Genomic DNA, 21,419 nt, shown 5'->3' on the forward strand with positions numbered 1-21,419 from the left:
CACTTGGCACGAATGTGCCAAAGGATCGACAACGCGTTGAATGTAACAGTCGAAGCGGACGACAGTGATAGCAGCGCGTCGCAACTTTGGTCCGTAACTTCGAGGAATTCATTTGTGCCACCGATTAAGGAAGCATGCACGTGGTACGGCGTAAAGCTGAAGATGGGCGTAGATACCGACTCGCCCGTATGCTTCATTCCTAGAGCGAGACCTACAAAGCCCACCGTCATCAATGGCCGAAGCTGCAGGAGCCAAAGATAAAGCTGGCGTGCTATTTGGGGAAGCTACCCGTGCTCGGAGTACTGTCAATGCGTGTGTGCCACAAATCAGTGGAGGTTGATTGTAACCTAATCGTCTTGGACTGCGTAGGTCCTCTCCTGTGCGGTCGTGATTTGTTGCAGAAACTGCACGAGCAAGGCGCAGCAGTACTCCACGTAGCTGTGCCACCGCTCGAGTCGAGCCCGGGATCTCCGCCAGTGCCTGCTGTGTTAGACCGCTACTCCGACCTGTACTATCGCGCCCAATTTGACTCGCAACAGGCGAGCGGCCACCGCAGCTGCTCCCCGGGAGGCGGTGGCGCCTTGCAGCGAAGCACTCGAGAAGTAAAGGAAGAGGGGGTCTGCTCTTCCGATACCCATCGGCATCCCCCGTGTGCTCAGTTGCCTTTCGCGCTTCGAATGCGGAACGCATGAAGCTGCCCGGTGTTGTTCAGCTTGGCGCAGCCTTGCGACTCCAGAATTGTGGTAAGGCGAACATAGCGGCGCAGTGGTCATCAGTGACGTAGCTGAAAGCATAATAGTGCATTTCGTACCGTGAGGCATTGTCAGAATTAAAGGCAGAAGCAGTAAATAAAAAAAAAATGCGGTCAGCCAATGTTTCAGATATCTTTACTTGTGTGGAAGATTGACAGTTATCGATATTTCGCGACGCCCTTATTATTGCAAAACTGGAAGGCTAGCGCAAATGCGCATAAGGGTATTGCATCCAATGATAAAACTTATCGCTGGCGATGCGGTAAGCCACCCCGAAAATTTCTGAGGCAACAATTCATACCAGACGCAAAGGAAAGAAGCCAGCAATGGTGCGCACGGGGGATGCCGATGGGTATCGGAACAGCTGACCCCTCTCCCTTTACTTCTAGAGTGCTTCGCTGCAAGGCGCAACCGCCTCCCGGGGAGCAGCTGCGGCGGCCGCTCGCCTGTTGCGAGTCAAATTGGGCACGATAGTACATGGAGGGCGTAGGACTCATGAAAGGCCAACCGGTGCGCCTTCACATCAAGCCTGGAGTGACGCCAAAGTTGTTCAAGGCAAGAAAGGTACCCTACGCTCTGCTGGATAACGTTGCGGAGGCATTAAATCGACTCGTGGCAGCTGGCATTATATCACCAGTGACGCACTCGGAATGGGCTACGCCCATTGTTGCAGTCTTAAAGACGGTACAGTTCGCATTTGCGGTGACTTCAAAATTACGTGGAACTTGGTATGTGAGCTGGAACAATACCCACTGCCTCTTATCGAGGATATTTTTGCGCAATTAGGTGGGGGAGAGTGGTTCAGCACTTTGGATTTGCGCGACGCCTACAACCAGATCCCGCTGGACGAAGAGTCTCGCAAATTGGCCGTGATAAACACCCACAAGGGCCTCTTTTGCTTCAACCGCCTCCCGATTGCGATTGCTTCTGCACCGGCGATATTTCAAAGGCGGATTGAATCAATCCTGAAGGGCTTGCCTGGGGTGCAAGCGTACCTAGTTGACGTGTTGATAGCGGAAGAGGGTGACAGGCAAAACCGAAATCTTATGGCTGTGCTCGAGCGGTTTCGTGAACATGGCATTAAGCTTCGTGCTGATACGCGCCGCGTTAGCGAGCCCTTGGTTACATATCTCGGTCACCGTATCGACGAGAGCGGACTGCATCCCATGGAAAAGAATGTGGATGCTATCAGGCTAGCCCCCCCTGCACAGAACGTCGGCGAGACGCTCATTTCTGGGCATGATAACCTTTTATAACAAGTTTATGCCCGACTTTTTTTTGTCTACTATTCTAGCAGCGTTGTACAAACTGCTGGAAAAGGGCTCTAAGCGGACGTGGAGCACAAGAAAAAAAAAGCCTTTGTCTAGGTGAAGAATGCGTTGTGCACGGCACCCGTACTTACTCATTTTGACACGAACCGTGAGCTCTTCTTGGAGTCTGATGCTCCTCCATACGGAGTTGGTGCTGCACTTTTTTATCACACCGAAGGCGAGAAGCGACCCGTAGGGTTTCGATCGAGAACGCTGACAACTGCCGAAACAAAGTACTCTCAGATCGAGTGCGAGGCATTGGCCTTGATGTTTGGTGCTACTAGGTTTCGGGTTCACTCTGAGTTCACTCTTGTTACGGATCATCAGCCGTTGCTGGGCCTGTTAAGGCATGACCGTCAGACCCCCGTCATGGCAGCAGCCAGAATCCGAAGATGGGCTACTTGGTGCATACAAGTATAAAGTGCAGTACAAGCCCGGAAAAATTATGGTCAACGCAGATGCATTAAGCCGGTTACCCCAGTCTTTTGAACAGGAGATGCAGGACGCCAAGGATACTGCCGAGTACATTTTCGTCGTGGACCAATGGGACGAGCCTGCGGTGCCAGTGGAAGAGCTTCAAGCTCTCACGCAGCCAGACGACGTACTGTCAAGTGTGTGCAGGTACGTCATCGAAGGTTGGCCGCAACGCACTGCTGAGGAAGGGACAGAGATGCGGGATTACCACAAAAGGCGGCACGATCTGTCCGTGCAGTATAGCCTACTGCACTGGGGCCATCGTGTTGTGGTTCAGGCGGAAGCCGGGAAGAAGCTACTGAAGTTATTACATGGAGCTCATCAAGGAGTTTCTGCAATGAAGGCAGTTGCACGGTCACAATTTTGGTGGCCTGGCTTGGACCACGATATTGAGCGCTTAGCCTCAGAGTCAGAATTGGGTACGGGCGTTGTCCATGCCACCCGCGCAAGCACCCATCCGCTGGCCAAAGACACATGAAAGATGGTCGCCACTGCATGCCGACTTCGCGGGGCCGATCCAAAGCAAGATGCTGCTTGTCGTCGTGACTCTCGCAGTAAATGAATTGACGCCATTCCCTTGGCTCACGCGACCTCGCGCAGCACAGTTGATGTCCTGCGAACGCGGTTCAGTAGATTCGGTCTGCCACACACAATAGTGTATGATAATGGCACGCCATTCACCGGGTGGGAGTTCAACGAGTTCTTGCAACAGAACGGGGACGTTCACGTGCGGGCGCCCCCCTACCATCCACATAGTAATGGACTGGCCGAACGTGCGGTGCGAACCATCAAATACGGACTAAAGAAGTTTGGGGACGCAGACTTGTCAAAGACGCTGGCTAGAACCCTGTGGCGATAAAGAAACACGCCGCTCCCGTCAGGACGTTCACCATCAGAAATTTTGCTGGGTTACAGGCTCCACACCCGACTAGACATGTGTTTTCCTCCCAGGAGCCGAGCAACTGGGGATGTCCACTCTGCTGACAGCGCCCGGTGGAACTTTGTACCGGGAGATCATGTGTACCTTCGCAATTACGGCCGTGGTGACAAATAGACACCTGGGAAGGTCCGGTCAACCTCGGGTGCACGCATCGTGTCTGTCGACACGGAGAACGGGCTTGTTCACCGGCAAATAGACCAGTTCAGGCGGAAAAGCATCGAAGAACCTTCGACTTCAGAGGATCTCCTTAGCCCACAGATAAGCCCGGACCCGGCGTACAAGACCTCGAAGCTCCAACGGCTACTGCCCCCGGTCTTCCGGACCACCCGCCCCCAGAGCTGCGACGTTCCACACGTATCAAGAAGCCAGTGAAGCGTTATGGATTCTAAGGAAGAAGCAATGCCATGAACTGTTGGCCACCGCTAAACAAGCGCTGTTAGTCTACGCATGCGCGCGCCTTTAATCTTATCTCCATCTATCCCCTTCCCTTACCTTTCGCTCTTATAAAAACACAAGCCGGATAATAAACGCTCTCTTTTGCCCTGCCCAGTCTGTTCGTGCATTTCCGGGCGCGGCCCAGCCGCGGGGCAGGTTGCTGCAGAAACAATAACACTTAACGTACTTCTCGTTACGCACATCCAGGCATAGCTGAATTAAGCCACAGCTAATCATTATTGTTTTTTTTCTTCCTGACTCTCTTGGTGTGAGTGTGTGTGTGTTTTGTGTGTGCGTGTGTGTGTTTTCATTTTAATATCTTGTAGTCTACCTCACCTTTGTCTATCCGATCCACCTTTCTGACGTATCCTCCCTCGTTCCCCACAGCAGCAGGCGTTCCGGTCTCCACCCCTAGGTGTGAGAAATTCCGCCTGCAATTGGACCTTCCTCTCCTTTTTTTTCTTGACAATAAATTTATTCATTCATTGCATTCATGCATCTGGACACGACAGGCATCGCACATGCGGCTTGAACGGGGAGCGGCGTTGACCATGAGCGAGGAACCGCCGTGAGCGCAAAATCCCGTGGCGCCACTTTCCGGGGCCGACTGGAACCCTCCAGATCGTAGGGCGCTACCCCAAGAGATGGCATGCATGATGGAGCGGAGTGTGTCACCCCGGGGGCGCCGCTAGGAGGTACTGTAACGCAGCGATAGGGCGTGATATGCAGTAGGGCGCGCGCTCTCTCTTCCCAGGCGTGCGGTGGATGCGCTGCCAAATGAATGGTAAGTCGAAGCAAAGGGGGCCCCACCAATGCTGTCACGTTCTACGATGTCTTAAGCGTGCTGAATTTCTTTGAAAGGCCTACTTTAATCGGACCCTGTTAAGCGTGCTGAATTTCTTTGAAAGGCCTACTTTAATGGGACCCTGTTAAGCGTGCTGAATTTCTTTCAAAGGCCTACTTTAATGGGACCCTGCAGCACTTACCATCGACTACCAGGAAAGTATTTTCGGGTAAAGTCTATTGAACCAGCAATCTCCACCCGCACGAATTATGAAAATCTGTTCACCTTCCCCGAAACACGCGTGATGAGAAATCGCGCATAATCGTTCCCTCTCAACTCGACCGTGGAGAGGGGGCCGGCTTGCGACATTCTCCTCGCCGGCCTTCGTTATATCACAGGCCACGGAGTTTTCTCCTTTTCTCCACAACGTTGAGGCGTATATTTCCGATATGCTGCAACAAAAAAGCAGGCATGGCTGCCTGTCTCAAACGCTGATAGGGCGTTTAGAAGCAATAAACGTTTCTTGTGGAGTGTTGTGGTTGAAATGGAAGTATTGAGTTTGTTACTCAAACTCCGCGCGTGCTCAATACCCAAAAGAAACAATATCCAAAAGAAACAATACCCAAAAGAAACGACAGGTTCAGACATAGAAAAGGCTGGTACACAGCGCCGACGACGGCGCATCGTCACATAAAATCCGAGAAATAAGTCTTGAAGTTAAACAGCTAGAGCCAATAGTACTACGGCCGTGGCATAAATAGCGTCATTTTGGGCCAGGCCAGTGGTTTCATAACGAATAAAACTGAAGAGAGCGTGGTTGGTTGCTTGGAAGCGCGGTTGGTTTGTCGTCGTCTTTCACAATTTGCGCTGTCAAATCTTCAAGTGCACGTGTAATATTTCGCTCAGGTATTCATGGCAATGTATTCTAAACGTCGCGCAGGTTTATACGCACTACCCAAAGAGTGTTGGAGGGTCGCCCTAAAAAGTATTTTTCTTATTAGAAAGGTATTTTGTGGAACTACTCTCAAACAAATACTCCATGAGATGAACCGGCAAACGTTTATTGAAATGTTTTAATGTTGTTGAAACTTCAACATCCACCAACAAAAGAACTTCCAGGGAAATAAAACACACTCGCCAATCGTAAATGGAATAATATTTGTGGTGCAGCCGACCCGCTGCTTCCGTTTGCAAGCTATCAAACTAAATGACTGCAGTTTCTGATGTCGAAATTCCTTTTGTTTTTCAAGGAGAAGAAAACCAAATACAACAGGCTCGATGTGGACAAGTCAACACTGCTTTTGGCTCCGCGAAATGACTGCAGTTGTCGAGTGAGCGATTCATGGCACGAGACATACGGCGAACCAGTTTCTCCAGTGTTACCACACTACTGAAACGTGATGGCCACAAGCTGAAGAGGTGCCCCGTCAGTGCGCCCTTTACCGCCCGTACGCTAGAATCAGCTGCCTAAGCACTGCGGCCGGAAAACGCCGTCGCGGTAGTTTTTAATGCGGAATGTGGCACGCAGCCGCTTAATAAGAAAAACATTTCCTTCAACGTGGACGTGGTATCCGCAGAACCCTTTTTGACACTCTAGCTCTGAATACATGCCAGCAGGCGAGCGGCATTAATTAGAAGCCACGCCAGTGCCGCACGTTCCATTAATGTCCCATGGGCTGCAGTGCACAAAGAAAGAAAACGCCACCGCAACTACCGCTACCGGAGCGGCCGACCATTCCACCTAAAGCCGCTCATCACTTCTGCAGAAGGTATTAACATGGTAGGGGTGCACTGAACCGGCGAACTCAACCTTCTTCTACATATATATATAATCCAAGGGGTCAATCTCTCTATTACGTCTACCCGCCTAAACCCCTCCCCCCCCCCCACATACCATCCCGGTGTGTTCGTTCGTACGGAGGCCTGGACTCCTCCGCCTAGTAAAGTCCTCTCCCGGCTCTAAGAAACTCTCTCTCTCTCTCTCTCTCTCTCTCTCTCTCTCTATATATATATATATATATATATATATATATATATATATATATATAGTTAAGGAACAAACAACGCGCAAGAGGTGTGTAAAAAGTTGGACAAACGTGTCACAAACAATACCAGCGCGGACTACTTGCGCTTCAGGAGCACACAGGCTTACTTCACACCTTCATATTATTCCCCGCCCCTCCCATTTTTTTGCTACCGATCACTGAAAAGCACTGCATAAACCGTGGCCCGTGTCGTCAAATGGCCCTAAATGTGCGGTTACTTGTCTTCCTTTCCTGACTCCCTTTAGTTAAGTTGTATAGCCCCCGACTGCTGATTGTGGCACTAGTCACCAGGGACACCACCCGTTTTTGCAATTCTTTTTGACGGCAAGGTGAATGCACAGAGGTATTACAACTAAGTTCACTGTGAAATACGATTCTGTTACAAAGGGAAATGCACTATACACCATAATCATCATCATTATACCTCGCCTTTTTGTGCACTTTCTTATTGTTTTGTGTTGGAGTCTCCCAGAGCACAAGACGGCATTGCGGATTCGCTGGTCTGGGTAATTTCTGTCTCCTGAGCACAGCCCGATGGTGTGCACACACTCCCTCACCCAGCACCCTCTCTCCTCGTCTGCCGGCAACATACGTAGGAGTGTAAGACCGTATCCTCCTGTGACGAAGGCCGGCCCACTTGCCTAGACGTATGTAGACCTGGTGCTACGTCCTCTTCCTCCTTCTTCACTTGTGTAGAACTTTTTACTGATAATTTATATATATATGATCAAAGAAAAGCCGGAAGTCAGAAAAAGCAAGGAGTGCATTGAAGAAGACGTCCATCATTTTTGCATGTAGAAAGGGCAAATCCGAAATATTCAAAAGAATGCAACCTGCGTTCAGAGTGGAGACCGAACACACGAACTCACGATTACGCGTAGGGCGCCTTACCCACTCGGCATTCCATGCGGCTATATTCACCGCCGGCAGAATGTTCCCTTTCCAGGAGTTGTCAGAGGGACGCTGTCTACAACCACCAAGCGTTACACTGGCGAAGGAGCCCAAACAAAGGCTGTGAAAACAGCCACTTAAGAGCTGAGTTGGTAAGAGTCGGAAGCCTGATTCGAAAATCATTGGCTCGGTCCTTACTCGGGGAGTATGCTTTTCTTCGCCTTCTTTCTTTCGAAGGTGTCAATATTTATATCTACACTCAAAATATTCTGCGCTAAGAGTCCCAAATTTCTGCACAATGGTTTTCCAATATGGTGAGGAAGATGATCATTCAACGCAACTCCATTTCTTGTTCACTGTAGGCATCACCTAGTCCTTTGGATCACCAACAAGTGCAGCGACATAAACACACTCAGCAATGTCTGTTTCCACGTTTCGTGGGATGTCCCGATCGCAGAGTTCCGCTCATTGCTACGCGTGAGCACGGCTTTACTTGGCGAGGCTTTTCGCTGACTTAGAGCCAGCTCGATTTCGTTCTTCGTGGTTTCTCTGGAGGTTCCCCGGTCGCCGATGCCTATCTCCCGCGGAGTGTGCGCTGGCGCTTGCCCGACGATGTTCGCATCGTGTCCCTCTGCTGCGGCGTCGCCGTCGCTAGCAGCCGCTTTAGAAACGAAGACGCCGTTCGTATGGACAGCAGTGGACACTTTCTTGGCGCGTGTCGTCGAGGGTAGGTCGGGCGGCGCGTAGTCGTCGGGGCATCCCAGCTGGCGCAGACTGAGTCTGGCCACCTTGGTGCCGCTGCTGCTCATGTTGCCCGGCGGCGTCTGCTCGAAGCTGCACTTGACGTGCCGCAGCTCGCGCCGAAACTTCTCGTTTCGCGTGGCATTCTCCAGGTACAGCATCCACGCCAAGCGGCAGTCGCACATGAACTCGTTGCCTGCGCCAGGGAAAGCAGAGGGAACACTTTTAGCCACGGCCATTTCACTTTCCCGTGGTTTTGTTACTAGAGAAAAGTGAGAGGTGCCCTTTTTATAAGATAGGTGCCTAAGTCTTTTGACTAAATAATTTGTTGTTATTACAAGCCATTCACCATTACTGTATCCGCGGCATCGCCCATAAGCTTATAAAATCACATCTGCAAACAGATTCCAATTTCATTTGATTTATTATACCCTTAAAGGAGTAGTGGCATCAAACGTTCGAGCCACGTTTTTTTTTTCGCTGCTCTGGGTGCATATTAGCCCACTAATCATAGAATGGCACATTAGGCGGTCGATCGCAGCACAAAAAAAAAATCATTTACGTCGTCGTTTGTTCGTGTCCGTTTCGTTTTCGACAAAACGAAATCCCAGCGGCCGCCATGACAGGAGGTAGCACCTGACATCACCATTCTTCTCGCACCGCTGCCGGTCTGGACGCGCGCGCGAGCGAACGCACGCGCCCGCCCATACCGGCCGAGGAATTCATCATCCCCGCGCGCCCGGGCAGCATGACGTCAGTCCCAAAACCATGTCGTGAACACACGTTGTAGCAGCGCGCGCCAACCGCAGCCAGCGCATCGGCCACGTCACGGGAGGCCCGATGTCGGCAGTTTGGGGAAAGCAGCAGATGATATCATCCCGGGAGATATTTCCTGATAAAAAGGAAGCATTTTACATAGTTATCTCAGCTTTGAAATTTGGTGTCACTACTCCTTTAAAGGCATCAAGGCATTGCATAAGGGGTGCAGGGGGTCATAGAACCTTCTTAACAGAAATATAAGTGAACGTAGATATTGTTGAAAACGCAAAAAAAAAAAACACAAAGACCGAAAAGCAATAAAGCACCAGAGTTCGAGGCAACGATTAAAGTGGTAACATCGCAAAATAAGTGTTACATAATTTTATACATTTATCAATAGGTCGAGCAGCACCGACTGAACAAGTTGAACAACACATCCTGCACAAAATATCTGTTACAGCAGTAGAACTTGAAGGTTAATCTTGAGAAAAGTATTTTTTTCTCTAGTTTATCTATAAAACGAGTGCATGTGGTGACGTCATCAGGCAACGCGTTCCATTGTGTTACTGCCGGTAATGGCGGCTATTGTACAACTGCGATTTAAGCGGTATGAATTCTCCTAGACACCCTTCCCCCGAACTTACGACAAAATTCCTTAAATGGTCTCCTGCGTCACTCCTAACCACCTAATTTAGCTAAGGCAGTGTGGGACACTCTCCTGCGTTCCATATCCCAACCCACTATTTTTCCTTGCTATTTCCCACCCAAACCCGTCGTGAACGTTAACTTATGTCAACCCGTAAGGTCTGCACACCCCCGGGTGTTTTTTCTACATTTCAATAAACGTTAAAAAAATTCGTTAAGGTGTCCTCAGCAAAGCGTGCCTAATTTGTGGAGGAAAATGGAGCTTTTTCTGACCCACGTAGAATGGGTGCGGTGTTCCTCAGGGTAGTTTATTATGTCCACTGATATTTTGTATATATGTGAACGATGTCGGTGATTGTATCGTTAGTGTCCCCAGGCAACATCTGGTAAACTTGCTCGGACACTTCCTCCCTGTCCCCGGTTTGTTGATCCGCACCTTGCCTCACAGTAGCTGGAAAGTTGCGAAACAAATCCTCCCTGTGTCGCCGGGAAAAGATGGGCCATTACCCACCCCCATCCCAACCCGTAAACAAATATCTTGGCACGACTTATGCACCCCAAGTGGAAAAATGTCCACACCGACCGTCCATATTATGAAGGTTTCCAAGTACTCATAAAATATATTCAATAGCACAGGAAATGCGATGCTTCTACTTTCCCGCTACCGGTTCCATGTAGCCGCCATGGCTTGAATAAATTAAACACCCTCTTGTACACGAAGAGTCAAAAACTTTACAGGTTGTTTCTTATTGCAAGGAACTGAGATCTGTTTGAAATTGGCGCCCGCGTGCGGGTGTCAGCACATGGAAAAATAGCGGGAATCTTGGCGTGACGGCACAGACGAAGACGAGAAAGAAGAACGAAGATTCTCGGTCGCCATGTTAAAGATTCTGCTGCCATGTACTTACTGTAAATACAGTTCGCTTTTCTTGCTTTCCGTTCACATTTGAGATTCTTCAACACAGGTAGTTAGGTAGCCGCAAGGTTAACTGGAGAACACATGTAAGTTTTTCTCGAAGCGGCCACGCACCCCTCAGCACCCCTCGTATTGAAAAGGCTACGAGGGGTGGCGTTGACAAAAACCGCGGAACTTGGCTAGGTTATTATCGGCGGATGCAGTCATGTCCGCAGAGACGAGACTACTCTCCCCCACAATATTGCTTCCACAACGCGGCAACATGAGGCCGACAGTAATCCCGTCCAGGTGCTTCGCGCAGGCATTGGAAGTCAAAATTTAATATGCAACCATCCCCGTAGTGTTTAGGTAAAAAACGTTATTAAAAACCTGCTTCGACAGGGTGTTCAAACAAATTATGTACCGATCTTTTTGAAGCTTCTAGTGAACCCCAAGCATAAATTATACAACGAGGTACGGCACCCATGTAATTGCACAGAACAGAACACGCCGTCGAACCACATAGGAAAATAAGCCCAAGTCAGGCTCCGACATCAACGCCCTGTTCTGTTCCGAACAATTGGGTAAAGCACCGGCTTTGGGTAAAGCACCGGCTGTTACAATACAACACACCGCTAAATATTGGTTTACTGGTTCTGAGATGTATCAGGCATGAATATTTTGATGGTTATACGAGATAGCAGACCTGTCTCTAGTGTGGTGCAGGCTGTAACACATCTATCAGTATGCTCTGCAGCCCTGATCGATGCTTGCGCTTAACTTCGGGATCAGAAGGCGAGGGGGGACGTTGATTGCGCCGCTCACCGGTGAGGCTCATGTCGAACGCCTCTGATCGGATCTTGCTGAGGTCCTGCACGCTCCTCCAGGTAAGCGTGAGCAGCTGGTTCTGCGACAGGTCCACGGTGACCAGGTTGGGGGCGCCCCGGAACATGTGCGCGGGCAGGATGCGCAGCCGGTTGTAGGACAGGTACAGCACGCTCAGCTGCGGAAGGCCCTCGAAGGCCAGCGGGTCCACCTCGGCCACGCCGTTGTACTTCAGGTCCAGCTCCACCAGCGCCGGGAGCGCGCTGAAGGTGCGCGCCTCCAGCCGGCGGACCTTGTTGCGGAACAGGTCCAGCCGCACCACGCGCGACAGGCCCTCGAAGGTGCGCGCGCTGAGCGTCTCGATCGCGTTGTCGCTCAGGTCCAGCTCCTTCACGTTGCGCAGGTCGGCAAAGGCGCCGTCCTCGATGCTGCGGATGTCGTTCCTCTCTAGGAACACCTGCGCGAGGGCCGGCAGCTCCCGCAGCGCACCGGCGGGGACCTTCGTCAGCTTGTTGTCGCCCAGCTCAAGCCGCTTGAGCCGCGGGATGTTGGCAATGGAATCCGGCTCGAGCTCCGTGATGGCGTTAGAGTCTAGGGACAACAGGGCGAGCCTGGAGAGGTTGTAGAACGCACGGGTTTTCAGCACGCCCAGGTCGGACTGCGTGAACTTGAGCCGTTCCAGCTGCGCGCACTGCTTGAGTGCCTCGGAGGGCACGAAGGACAGCTTGTACTTGAGGTCGAAAGCGTTGAAAGTGAGGGACACGAGAGAAAGGTGGTTCTGGAAGGACTTGAAAACAACGTGGTCGGCCGTCAGAGGCCTCGTGATGTAACAGGACACGTCGGTGGCGTCATCCGCGTAGTCGTCTCCGTCACAACGACAGTACATTGGCTGGTCCATGAGGCGACACAGGTTCGGCACCAGCGGAGACGCGGCCCCCGCGCACGAAGACAGCACGATGGCGAACCTGCCGTGAGGAGAGACAAGGAAGAAGTCAGTCACTTACTGAACCCGAAAGAGGCGCTGCGCTTCATCTGCATCGCAGCAGCAGCCGCTTGCAGACGTTCTGAACCCTTGTTCATACAGCAACTCTAGTTGTGTGACCTCTTCCCAGGTGTTATTAGTTAGAAAGTTGCGTAAATGCTACGTGTACACTCCCTCTACCCAAAGTGAGCATAAGCACAAGAGAGAAACAACGTCATTCAATAAATTAAGTGCTTAATGCCTTAATCCCGCGTCCCTGTTTTGCGTGTATGTGGCTTTATGTCCGTGCCTGCACAGTGACCAGATACGATTATTTGTTCCTTTAATCGCACTTAACACGGTAAGCCCACGACAGTGGCCTTTATTGCAACTGTTTTCAAAATGCCAAAAGACGAGGAAGCAACTAAAACGGCGAAATTCCATGCGTGGTAATTGGAGAAACTGGAATGTTTCCGAAGTTCTAGGTGCAATCGAATTGCCTTTGCCTGCTGCTGAATGCGCAGCCCAGCTTCCGCTTTTAGCAGTCTTCGCCTTTCATTTCCTCCAGAGTTAATGCTCCCTGCTCTAGTGGTCTCACAGGTGCTGGTAGTTCCGCCCACAGAGTACGGTCTCGCTTCTCAGGTAATCTCACCGCTTGCACCTCACCCTTCATTTGGTAGTGCAAAGCACAAGGTAAGGTAAAGAGAAGTGCCGACTGTGGCCCAGAAAAATCATGTGCGTGGGTGATGTCCCCGCGACGCCGGACGCCCAGTTGTCACTTTGCTCTCTTCCTCTTTCGCACACCTCGCGTCGTTGTGCCTTTGTATACTGCTCTCCCCTCGTTCGCTCTCCCCAGCGGCTCGTTTTCTTTGGCCGTGTCATCTGTGTTCTAGTATGTCAAACTGTGCGTGCGATCACGAGTCGCACGCGGAATATAAATCACGGTGCGCGGTCGCGATGGGCGGTGGGGTAGTCGCCCATCGCCACATATGTGACCGTCGCTTACTCCCTATCAGGGAGCGGTTAGTCAGAAATAATCAAGGCGGGGTGAAAAATATCGATTTACTGAGCAGACCTCAAATGCCATAGTACGATGACAATTTCGGAAAAGCTAAACATGAAATGAGCCAGAGTAATATCCTGGACTACAACATGCATATATATCACTCTAGGCAAAAAGGACTAAAATAGGGACTAAAATACAGCCGTTAGTCTTCAGGGGAAACCGTTCATCTTGAAGGGGAGTATCTGCGGCAGAGTACGTGCCGTGTGCACAAATGCGGACTAACTGTTCGTCCCCGCCGATCGCTAAAGGGTAACGGGAAGACGAAACGCATGCAGTTAGTCTCTTTGCTGCGTCGTTAATCACCTCATGGCATCGTCGTTGCCCTTTCGCGCATATGTCTGTGAACACTTTTAGATTTCCAAAACACACGTCATTGCAGTCAGCAGGTCCTTTAGATGGTGCCACATGAGAAAATATCGATGTTAATTATAAGAAAATCGCCTAGGGTTAATAGACCGCCGGGTAATGGCAACGAGCGGCGAAGCGCGATGACCAGACGCTTCTCGGTGAGGTAATGTTCATAAGCTGTGTTGCATATGATTCGTGCGCGGTAATAACGTTCAATGAAAGCTTTCAAACGCGTTAACAGTAACACAAAAATTAGTGACAATAGCAAACGTGGATTCCTAAGCGTAATGAATATGTAGATGTTTAACAGGCGAGAAAAAACGTACTAGTTGCTGATGACAACTGAAAAATAAAAATGCTCGCTACAGGTAACCGTCTATCTTTTGCGCTCTGTACATAATTCCCTCCTTGTGCACGAAAGCTATGCTGCAACTGCTGTAAAACCCGCTTGCATTTACCAGTCGCAATCGTCTAGCGACGCGAACTTGAAGAATTCAGGCTAAAGAAACACCGAATTTGGTTTCGCCGATGCAGGAAAATATGGCCTGCTTCCCTATTCTAACACTCAAACAGACGACAACTTTCACACACGTTACATAGAGCACTTAACATATGTATCGAACACTAAGAATACACCTAGTTTGCGCTATTTGTGCGGAAACAAATGAGTCGCCCGATCGCCCAGCTCCTACCTGAACTAGGCGACGACGAGTTCATGGTTATTTACGAGAAAAAAACTATGGTTGTGAGGCTGTACTTACAATCAAACTGAGCAATAGTACCGGAAGTTAGCAAAGCGCGAAGCGCAAATCGCGGTCACGTTCGCTTGCACGAATAGAAATTCGGACTCGAATTGGCATGGGTCTGCCGCGTTATGCACAGAACTAAACGCTGTACACTTGAATATTATCTACTGCGACTCCCACCCGGCGGCGTGGTCCAGGGCGTGCCATTCGACATGTTTATGTTGATCAGCTTGCACAGCTTGTGGCGCACAAGGATGGCTGACAGGCATGCCGATTCCAATGCGCGGCCCGCCAGAGAGTATTTCATTGAGAGTATGGTCAACATACGTGAGGTATACAAAGCGCTAAGCGAACCACCTGAATGGTTAGCAATGCTTGATGACCTTGTTCAACTGAAGAGATTTTAAACTTGTGTTTATCGCAAAGGTGGCGAATGTTATAAAATCACTGTAACCTAGTTTTTCGTTTGAGACAAGCGGTAATAAAGAAAAAAAATTGGCCGCGTATCTGCTCCTCTCGTTGCAAATGTCGTCAAAAGACGATAGTCTTTATCGGCTATTGCGAAGTAAATGCCTCCCTTCGCTTTGCCGCTCACCTCTCATGTTGTTCCTCTTGCGTCGCGCTCCTCCCAAGGTAAAGACGCCAAAGGTTTGCTTAAATCATTTTAAATTTCCCGCGTTCCACTGCTCCAAACCGGGTGTCTCGATGCGAACGCTGCCGTACGGCGGAGACGCGCGTTAATCGAGGCGCCCTACTTCAACGTTTATAGAACCGCGTTTCCCTACTCCACGTGCGTTGCAAGTAGGACATCTAATCTATCTAGTGGAACCTTGCGTAACTGTTGCCGGTTGATTTCTTAAAATGGCGCAAGAAGCTATTGTGGCGCGGGCGACAGTAGGCGACGGCGAAGTGAATTCTTTTTCTGCAGTTGATGAAGTATTTAATTTCGCAAAAGCAAGCATGTTTGATTTTTTTATAAAGGAACACTGCAAATATCACTTCTGTATTGATTTGCTGTCTCATATTTGCGTAATGTCTTGTTCTTCTTCAACAATATTGACAAGTATGAACCTTACACCGGACATAGACGGGTAGATTTAGCTGTGACTATATAAAACTAATGGGCAGGCATTGTTTTGCTTTGGCCGGGTGGCTGAATCGAGTCACAGACAGACAGACGGACAGACATACAGACATACAGACATACAGACAGACCAAAATTTCTGGGTTTAAGGAGCCCAAGAAAGACTATCGTCTTTAAAAAAGGCGGCGTGGTCCAGCGGTAGCGCGTCGAGTTCATTGCGTCTATTTCCGGGCGTCAATGGTTCGATCCCTGGTTGTGCTAAAGTTTTTTTCTTTTTTCTGCGACTCAGCAGTTCGTCCTTGGGGAGCAACGGAACGGACCATCCGGGTTGGGGACTAACCGTTCGTCCCCTCGCAGTTAGTCCCCAAAGGGCCTAATGATTGTGGCAGAGGCTGTTAGTCCCCCAAAGGATGATCTGTTAGTCCTTTTTGCCTAAGAGTCTAGCCTCGCGGCTAACGGTAAAGCGGTGCAGCGCAAAAATTCCCTTTTTTTCTCGCCCGCTATCGTGCTGTGTTCTTATCGATATGTGCTTGTTTTGCCTACAAACAACGTTTACGAGGGTCGTCCGCAGTATCCACGGGCGTGCGGAAATGAAGCATATATTTCCACACAAGAAATTTACGACTGCCGCCTTGCAATGAATATGGAAAGGCGCTGTCAGCGTGATTAGGCGACCAAAGAATTTCCAACGCTATCTCTAACCCGCACCGTAACATAGGGCCCGATGTTCACTGTCACTGTGCGGTCGTGTAATATTGTCGATGCCGCCAGCGGATAATGCCAGAGCAATGTATTCTGATCGCCCAGGTTTGTGAAATTAATTTTTTCTGAATAAAGAGCCAAGCCGGTTGGTGGTGGTGCCGGTTGGTACCCTATCACTTTATAAGAAGTGATAGGGTATTTTTTAAAGTTTAATTTAATTTAAACTAAAGATATTTACATTCAGTAAAATTACAAATTGAGTCTAACACGTGCTGAAATCCACACCTGTCGCTATCATATTAACGGCGGCATCAACGGAAGTCCGCCCCCTGAATGACGTATCTGCGTGTGCATATTTACAGCTGAAGCCCAATTCTCTAAAAAAGGGCCGTCGTTTCGAACGAAGCACTAGCGCCATGAAAATGCATGTGTTCTCGGGTTGGGGCTATCACTTTGAGGGTCCCAGAAGGACATAAATCCCTGAGGGCTACAGTGTAACAAGGGCGCAAAGCGGCACGCAAACCGACGGGGCGAAGTGCGTGTCGCTTTGTAACCCTCCAGTTAGACTTTATTCGTATCCGCGTGTGTGATGCCGCCTATGCTAAGCGGAGCGCGAGGTCAGAAGACCGCTTCCTATATTAATTCTGGCGCCCAGTATAGACGCATTCAGGGAGATTGTCCCGCTCCATACTGCATTGTCCGTAGTGCCTCCCGAACGCTGGCTCGTGAATTAAAGGGGCGGCGGGGTGTTTTCATTAATATCTCCTTGAGCCTGTTTGTGCAATGTCCAACAACGCCACGCGGGGAATGCAGCAAGCACCCAGCGACGGGCAAAGAGCCTTCAATTGGCCTGTCTATCCATATCGAGCCCCGTTACCGCATCGCCACCCGACAAGGTGCGGCGGAAGAGCAGTCCCGACGGGAGCGAGTCACCTGAACGCCGGCCGCGCTAATGGGATGCCGTGCGCTGACGGATGGCCACCGCTACAGCTCGGCCGTGGTAGACGGTCCTCGCGGGACGTGACCCCCATCGATCGGCCAAAGCGCTTCTTCGGCCGCGTTTCGACTACGCACCAAGCGGTACACCGGTAGTAGGCGTATTTATCGCCCGCTCAGCGGCGCCCGCCTCGTGTGCGGGCCGTCATTTCACGCTGTCCCCCTGTCTCCGCGCTGGGCATACACCTCTCGTGTGAACCTCTAGTTAAAATGCAACCGCTGCCCGTGACAGCGTCGTATTTGCCGCACACTAGACAGTTCCCGTGCTCCGTTCGCTGCCTGGCTGCTTAGGCGCTCACTACCTGCGTCGCGGTCGCCTTGCCTCCAGCGGAGGCAGCCACAGCGACTCGTTTAGATCTTGCATACAGTGTGAAGACACGTGTACACCCTTCACGCGTTGTCGTACAAAACACACTCCGCGCACTTTGCTTACGGCTATGCATACGGCACAGTATCAGTTGTAATTACGCCAAAGCGTGAACGCTAAAGTTCCCACAGCGTTGTACTTCACCTGCGCAAAAAGCAAAGGGTGAAGAGAGCCCGCACGACACAAACCGCAACTTTCGGCGGCCTTTATTACGAAGACATCACACTTTTATGCCATCCCTACGCACACATACAGACAAAAAAAAATGCCCGCTGGGTGGGATCCGAACCCACCCGGCGGGCATGTTTCACGCCACTTTCTTTCTTTCAAAAATCTGTACCTGTTTCAACGATAATAAATGACCTAACACATACTCTCTCTCTCTCTCTCTCTCTCTCTCTCTCTCTCTCTCTCTCTCTCTCTCTCTCTCTCTCTCTCTCTCTCTCTCTCTCTCTCTCTCTCTCTCTATCTCTCTCTCTCATATAGGTCAAACGTCGCTTCGGCGTTTAGTGGAGGCCGAGAAAGGCGACGCATAATGCGGCATTCATAGCAGCGAGCGTGTTCTTCCGCCAGGTTCACAAAAAGCCCGAAAGCCCTGCACGCGGTTCGTGCTGCACGCACATCGGTCCTTCGTCATCCTCTTTGCCGCATGACCCACCGAACCGCGCGACATTTCAACGAACCATTCAAACAAGATCACAGCATTTGGAACAAATGCAAGTCTACTGGCTGAAATATAAATATACATGGTAGTTATCGTTTTTCTCGTGGGTCCTACTTTTTACTCAGCCTGATTTTACGCGCTCTTTGCGAGCTTTCTTCGTTCCTCGACTAAACACATATCTAACGCTAACGCACAACGTCCATAACCCTACTCCATGCGCAAACTCATTTCGAGAACTTATTAACAGGCTCCCCTTGAGATGTCAACAGTTCGTAATTAGGTGCACTCAAGCAGACGTTTTCAGGATATGAGAAGGACTAGGAGTAACTTACTCAAAATTGCTAATTACGTGTACATCCCCGGCACTGTAGGTAGCTTGTGTACACGAATTTGACGTTCCCAGACGGGTTTCACCAGGTTCATTGGGGCGAACTGCCGCAACTCGGCTCAACGAACGCAGACAGCGCGCCCCTACAGCACTTCAAAAGGAAACGAGTCCCGGCTCTTAAATTGTACCAAGCAAAGCGGAAGAAGCGCTATGCTTCGCCGCACTCCTCCAAACATGGCACGCGGCGAATGGCGAGGCTGCAAGAAGCGTCAGTCTTTGCGCTTGGCATGACACGAAATAGTAGAAACGCGTCTGCAATGTAATCATACTCCAACGACTGTGGAAGCCTAGTTTTGGGAAAGAAACGGAAGCAGTGGCTAGACAGCCGCGTAAGCGTAGAAAGAATACCGCACACGAAACATCAACAAAAGAGTCTGTTTTTTTTTGCTGCTCTTTGAGACTACAAAGAAACGAAACTAGAATTTAAAATGCCAGAATGAGGAAATAATTCCAAGCAACGTGAACACAAGCATTTTTTTCAGGGGATGTAGAAAATGGCCGAAAGAAGCTTTGTATTACTAACATTCGGAAGACCGCCCGGAAAGTGACTGCAGCCCGCGGACGTACAGCGCAGATTCCCGACGGCGTGTATCAGAACAGGAACCCTGTGCTGGGGCGCCGCGTACTTTCGACGCCAGCGTAGGATATTTCTTCCCGACTGCTCTTTCTACATTGGGTAATAACTTACGCACAACTCGCCTAATAGGGCACGTCGCGAGGACAGGGCTAATGCGTAGGGGCGCGTCAACGGCGACACTTCAAAAGCGGCCACTTCTCTCTGATCACACGGGCTTCAACTTAACATCGCACCAAATATTGGACGGCCGCTTTCACTAGTTGCGCGGATAAAGGTTCGTAGTCCAATTTCCACCAACGCTATCGACTGTTTCGCCGCATGTGCAAACTTTAACTTAGACCTCCATTCTGACGACTGCTTAGAAAGCTTTGCGGTTGCCGCGGCACCGCGTTCTCGCGACCCTCCGCGCTTAGCCCATGGTCGAGAGGTACAGTGAGAGAGAGAAAAAAAAACCTAATTAAAGGCGATAGTCTTTCTTTGGCTCCTTGAACGCAGAAAATTTGGACTGTGTCTATGCCTGCCTGTCTGTCTGTCTGTTTATCTTTCTGTAACTCGATTCAGCTACCCGGCCAAAGTGAAACAGAATCTGCGCAATAGTCTGATATACGCACAGCCAAATCTAAACGCCGGAAGTCCAGTGTGAATGTTCATACTGGTCAACATTGTTGAACAAGAACAAGACAGAATGTACGGCAGAAAATAAATACATAAGTGGTATTTACAGTGAATTCCTTTATTAAAAAAATTCATAGATACCATGGATTTTGCGATACGGAATGAAATATACTACATCAACTGCAGAAAACCGTCGCCTGATGTTGCCCGCGCTACTATAGATCTTGGCGGTATTTAAGAAATAAACCGGCACAGCAACGAAAGGTTCCACTAGATTGGTTCCAGGTTCCGCTTGGAACGCTCATGGAGTAGGATGACGTGGCTTTATAAACGTTGCCGCAGGGTGCCTCGATTCACGCTCGTCATTACTGTACGGAGCGCTGGCATCGAGGCACCCTACTTTGAGCCGTGGAACTCGGTAAATTTAAATTGACTTGAGCAAACCTCTAGTGTGCTATCTTGGGAGGAACAAGACGGAAGAGAAACAGTGTGAGCGGTGAGCGAGAAAGAGAAGGGAGGCCTTTACTTGGCAGTGGCACCGGTCGACTATCGTCTTTCGTCGACATTTGCAACGAAAAAAAATACCAAGAAAAAAGACCTAGCGCAAGTGAAGGTGCGACACAGATTGAAGGCGGGCCAGTTGGTACATAACTAACTTATAAAACAGCGCTATAAACAGGACTACATAAAGGGCACACGGACAGGGCACTGTCCGTGTGCCCTTTCTGTAGTCCTGTTTATAGCGCTGTTTTATAAGTTAGTGAAGGTGCGCGTCATGAGGAGCGCCCGGCGTCTGCCAGGCTTGCGCGTGGGCTTGTGCCACATGGGGAGCTCGTAAAAAACACAGATGCTGCGCAATAGTCTTATAAACTCACAGCCAAAATCTAAACGTCTACGTCCGGTGTTAATGTTCATTGTTGTCAACATTGTTGAACAAGAACAAGACCTTAGAGAAATATAAGGCAGAAAATCAAAATGCACTTTTGCGATTTTCGCGCAGCACAGGAAATTACAAAGCAAGAAACGCAAATGCTTGCGGAGTTGTTAACTAACTGACTGACTGACTGACTGACTGACTGACTGACTGACTGACTGACTGACTGACTGACTGACTGACTGACTGACTGACTGACTGGCTGCAACGGCTTTCTTGCACGAATGCTTTGCTCTGTGGACAGCCAATGCACTCGCCATTTGTACAAGTGCGGCACGCACACACACAGCTGGCTGGCGCCGCATCTTTTCAAAGTGCTACGAGTTGTGCCGCGCCTCCGCCAGATGGTGCCACGGGTCCCGCGACCGAGAGAAGACGCAGTGAAACATCCCCCTCGCGAGGGGCACGATCAAATGCAGAGCATTTCCGGAGGCGCACGACGTTAAGTAGTTTGCGTTACGTTAATGTTGTTGCA

General features: G+C 50.1%; 1 protein-coding gene across 1 annotated transcript in view; it reads right to left on the minus strand.

The window, feature by feature from the left end:
* Positions 1-5,740: 5,740 nt before the first annotated feature.
* Positions 5,741-21,419, minus strand: part of LOC144179508 (uncharacterized) — a 93,496-nt gene continuing 77,817 nt past the window's right edge. The window contains exons 2-3 of the mRNA XM_077707890.1: positions 11,497-12,461; positions 5,741-8,568 (exon numbers count right to left, since the gene is read on the minus strand). Of these exons, the coding sequence (XP_077564016.1) occupies positions 7,997-8,568; positions 11,497-12,461 (1,537 nt within the window). The 3' untranslated portion in view covers positions 5,741-7,996. The remainder of the gene's footprint in view (positions 8,569-11,496; positions 12,462-21,419) is intronic.

Source organism: Haemaphysalis longicornis, unplaced genomic scaffold (assembly GCF_048455015.1).
Source record: "Haemaphysalis longicornis isolate Haplotype H1 unplaced genomic scaffold, Haemaphysalis longicornis Haplotype H1 scaffold_4, whole genome shotgun sequence".
Classification (NCBI taxonomy): Eukaryota; Metazoa; Arthropoda; class Arachnida; order Ixodida; family Ixodidae; genus Haemaphysalis; species Haemaphysalis longicornis.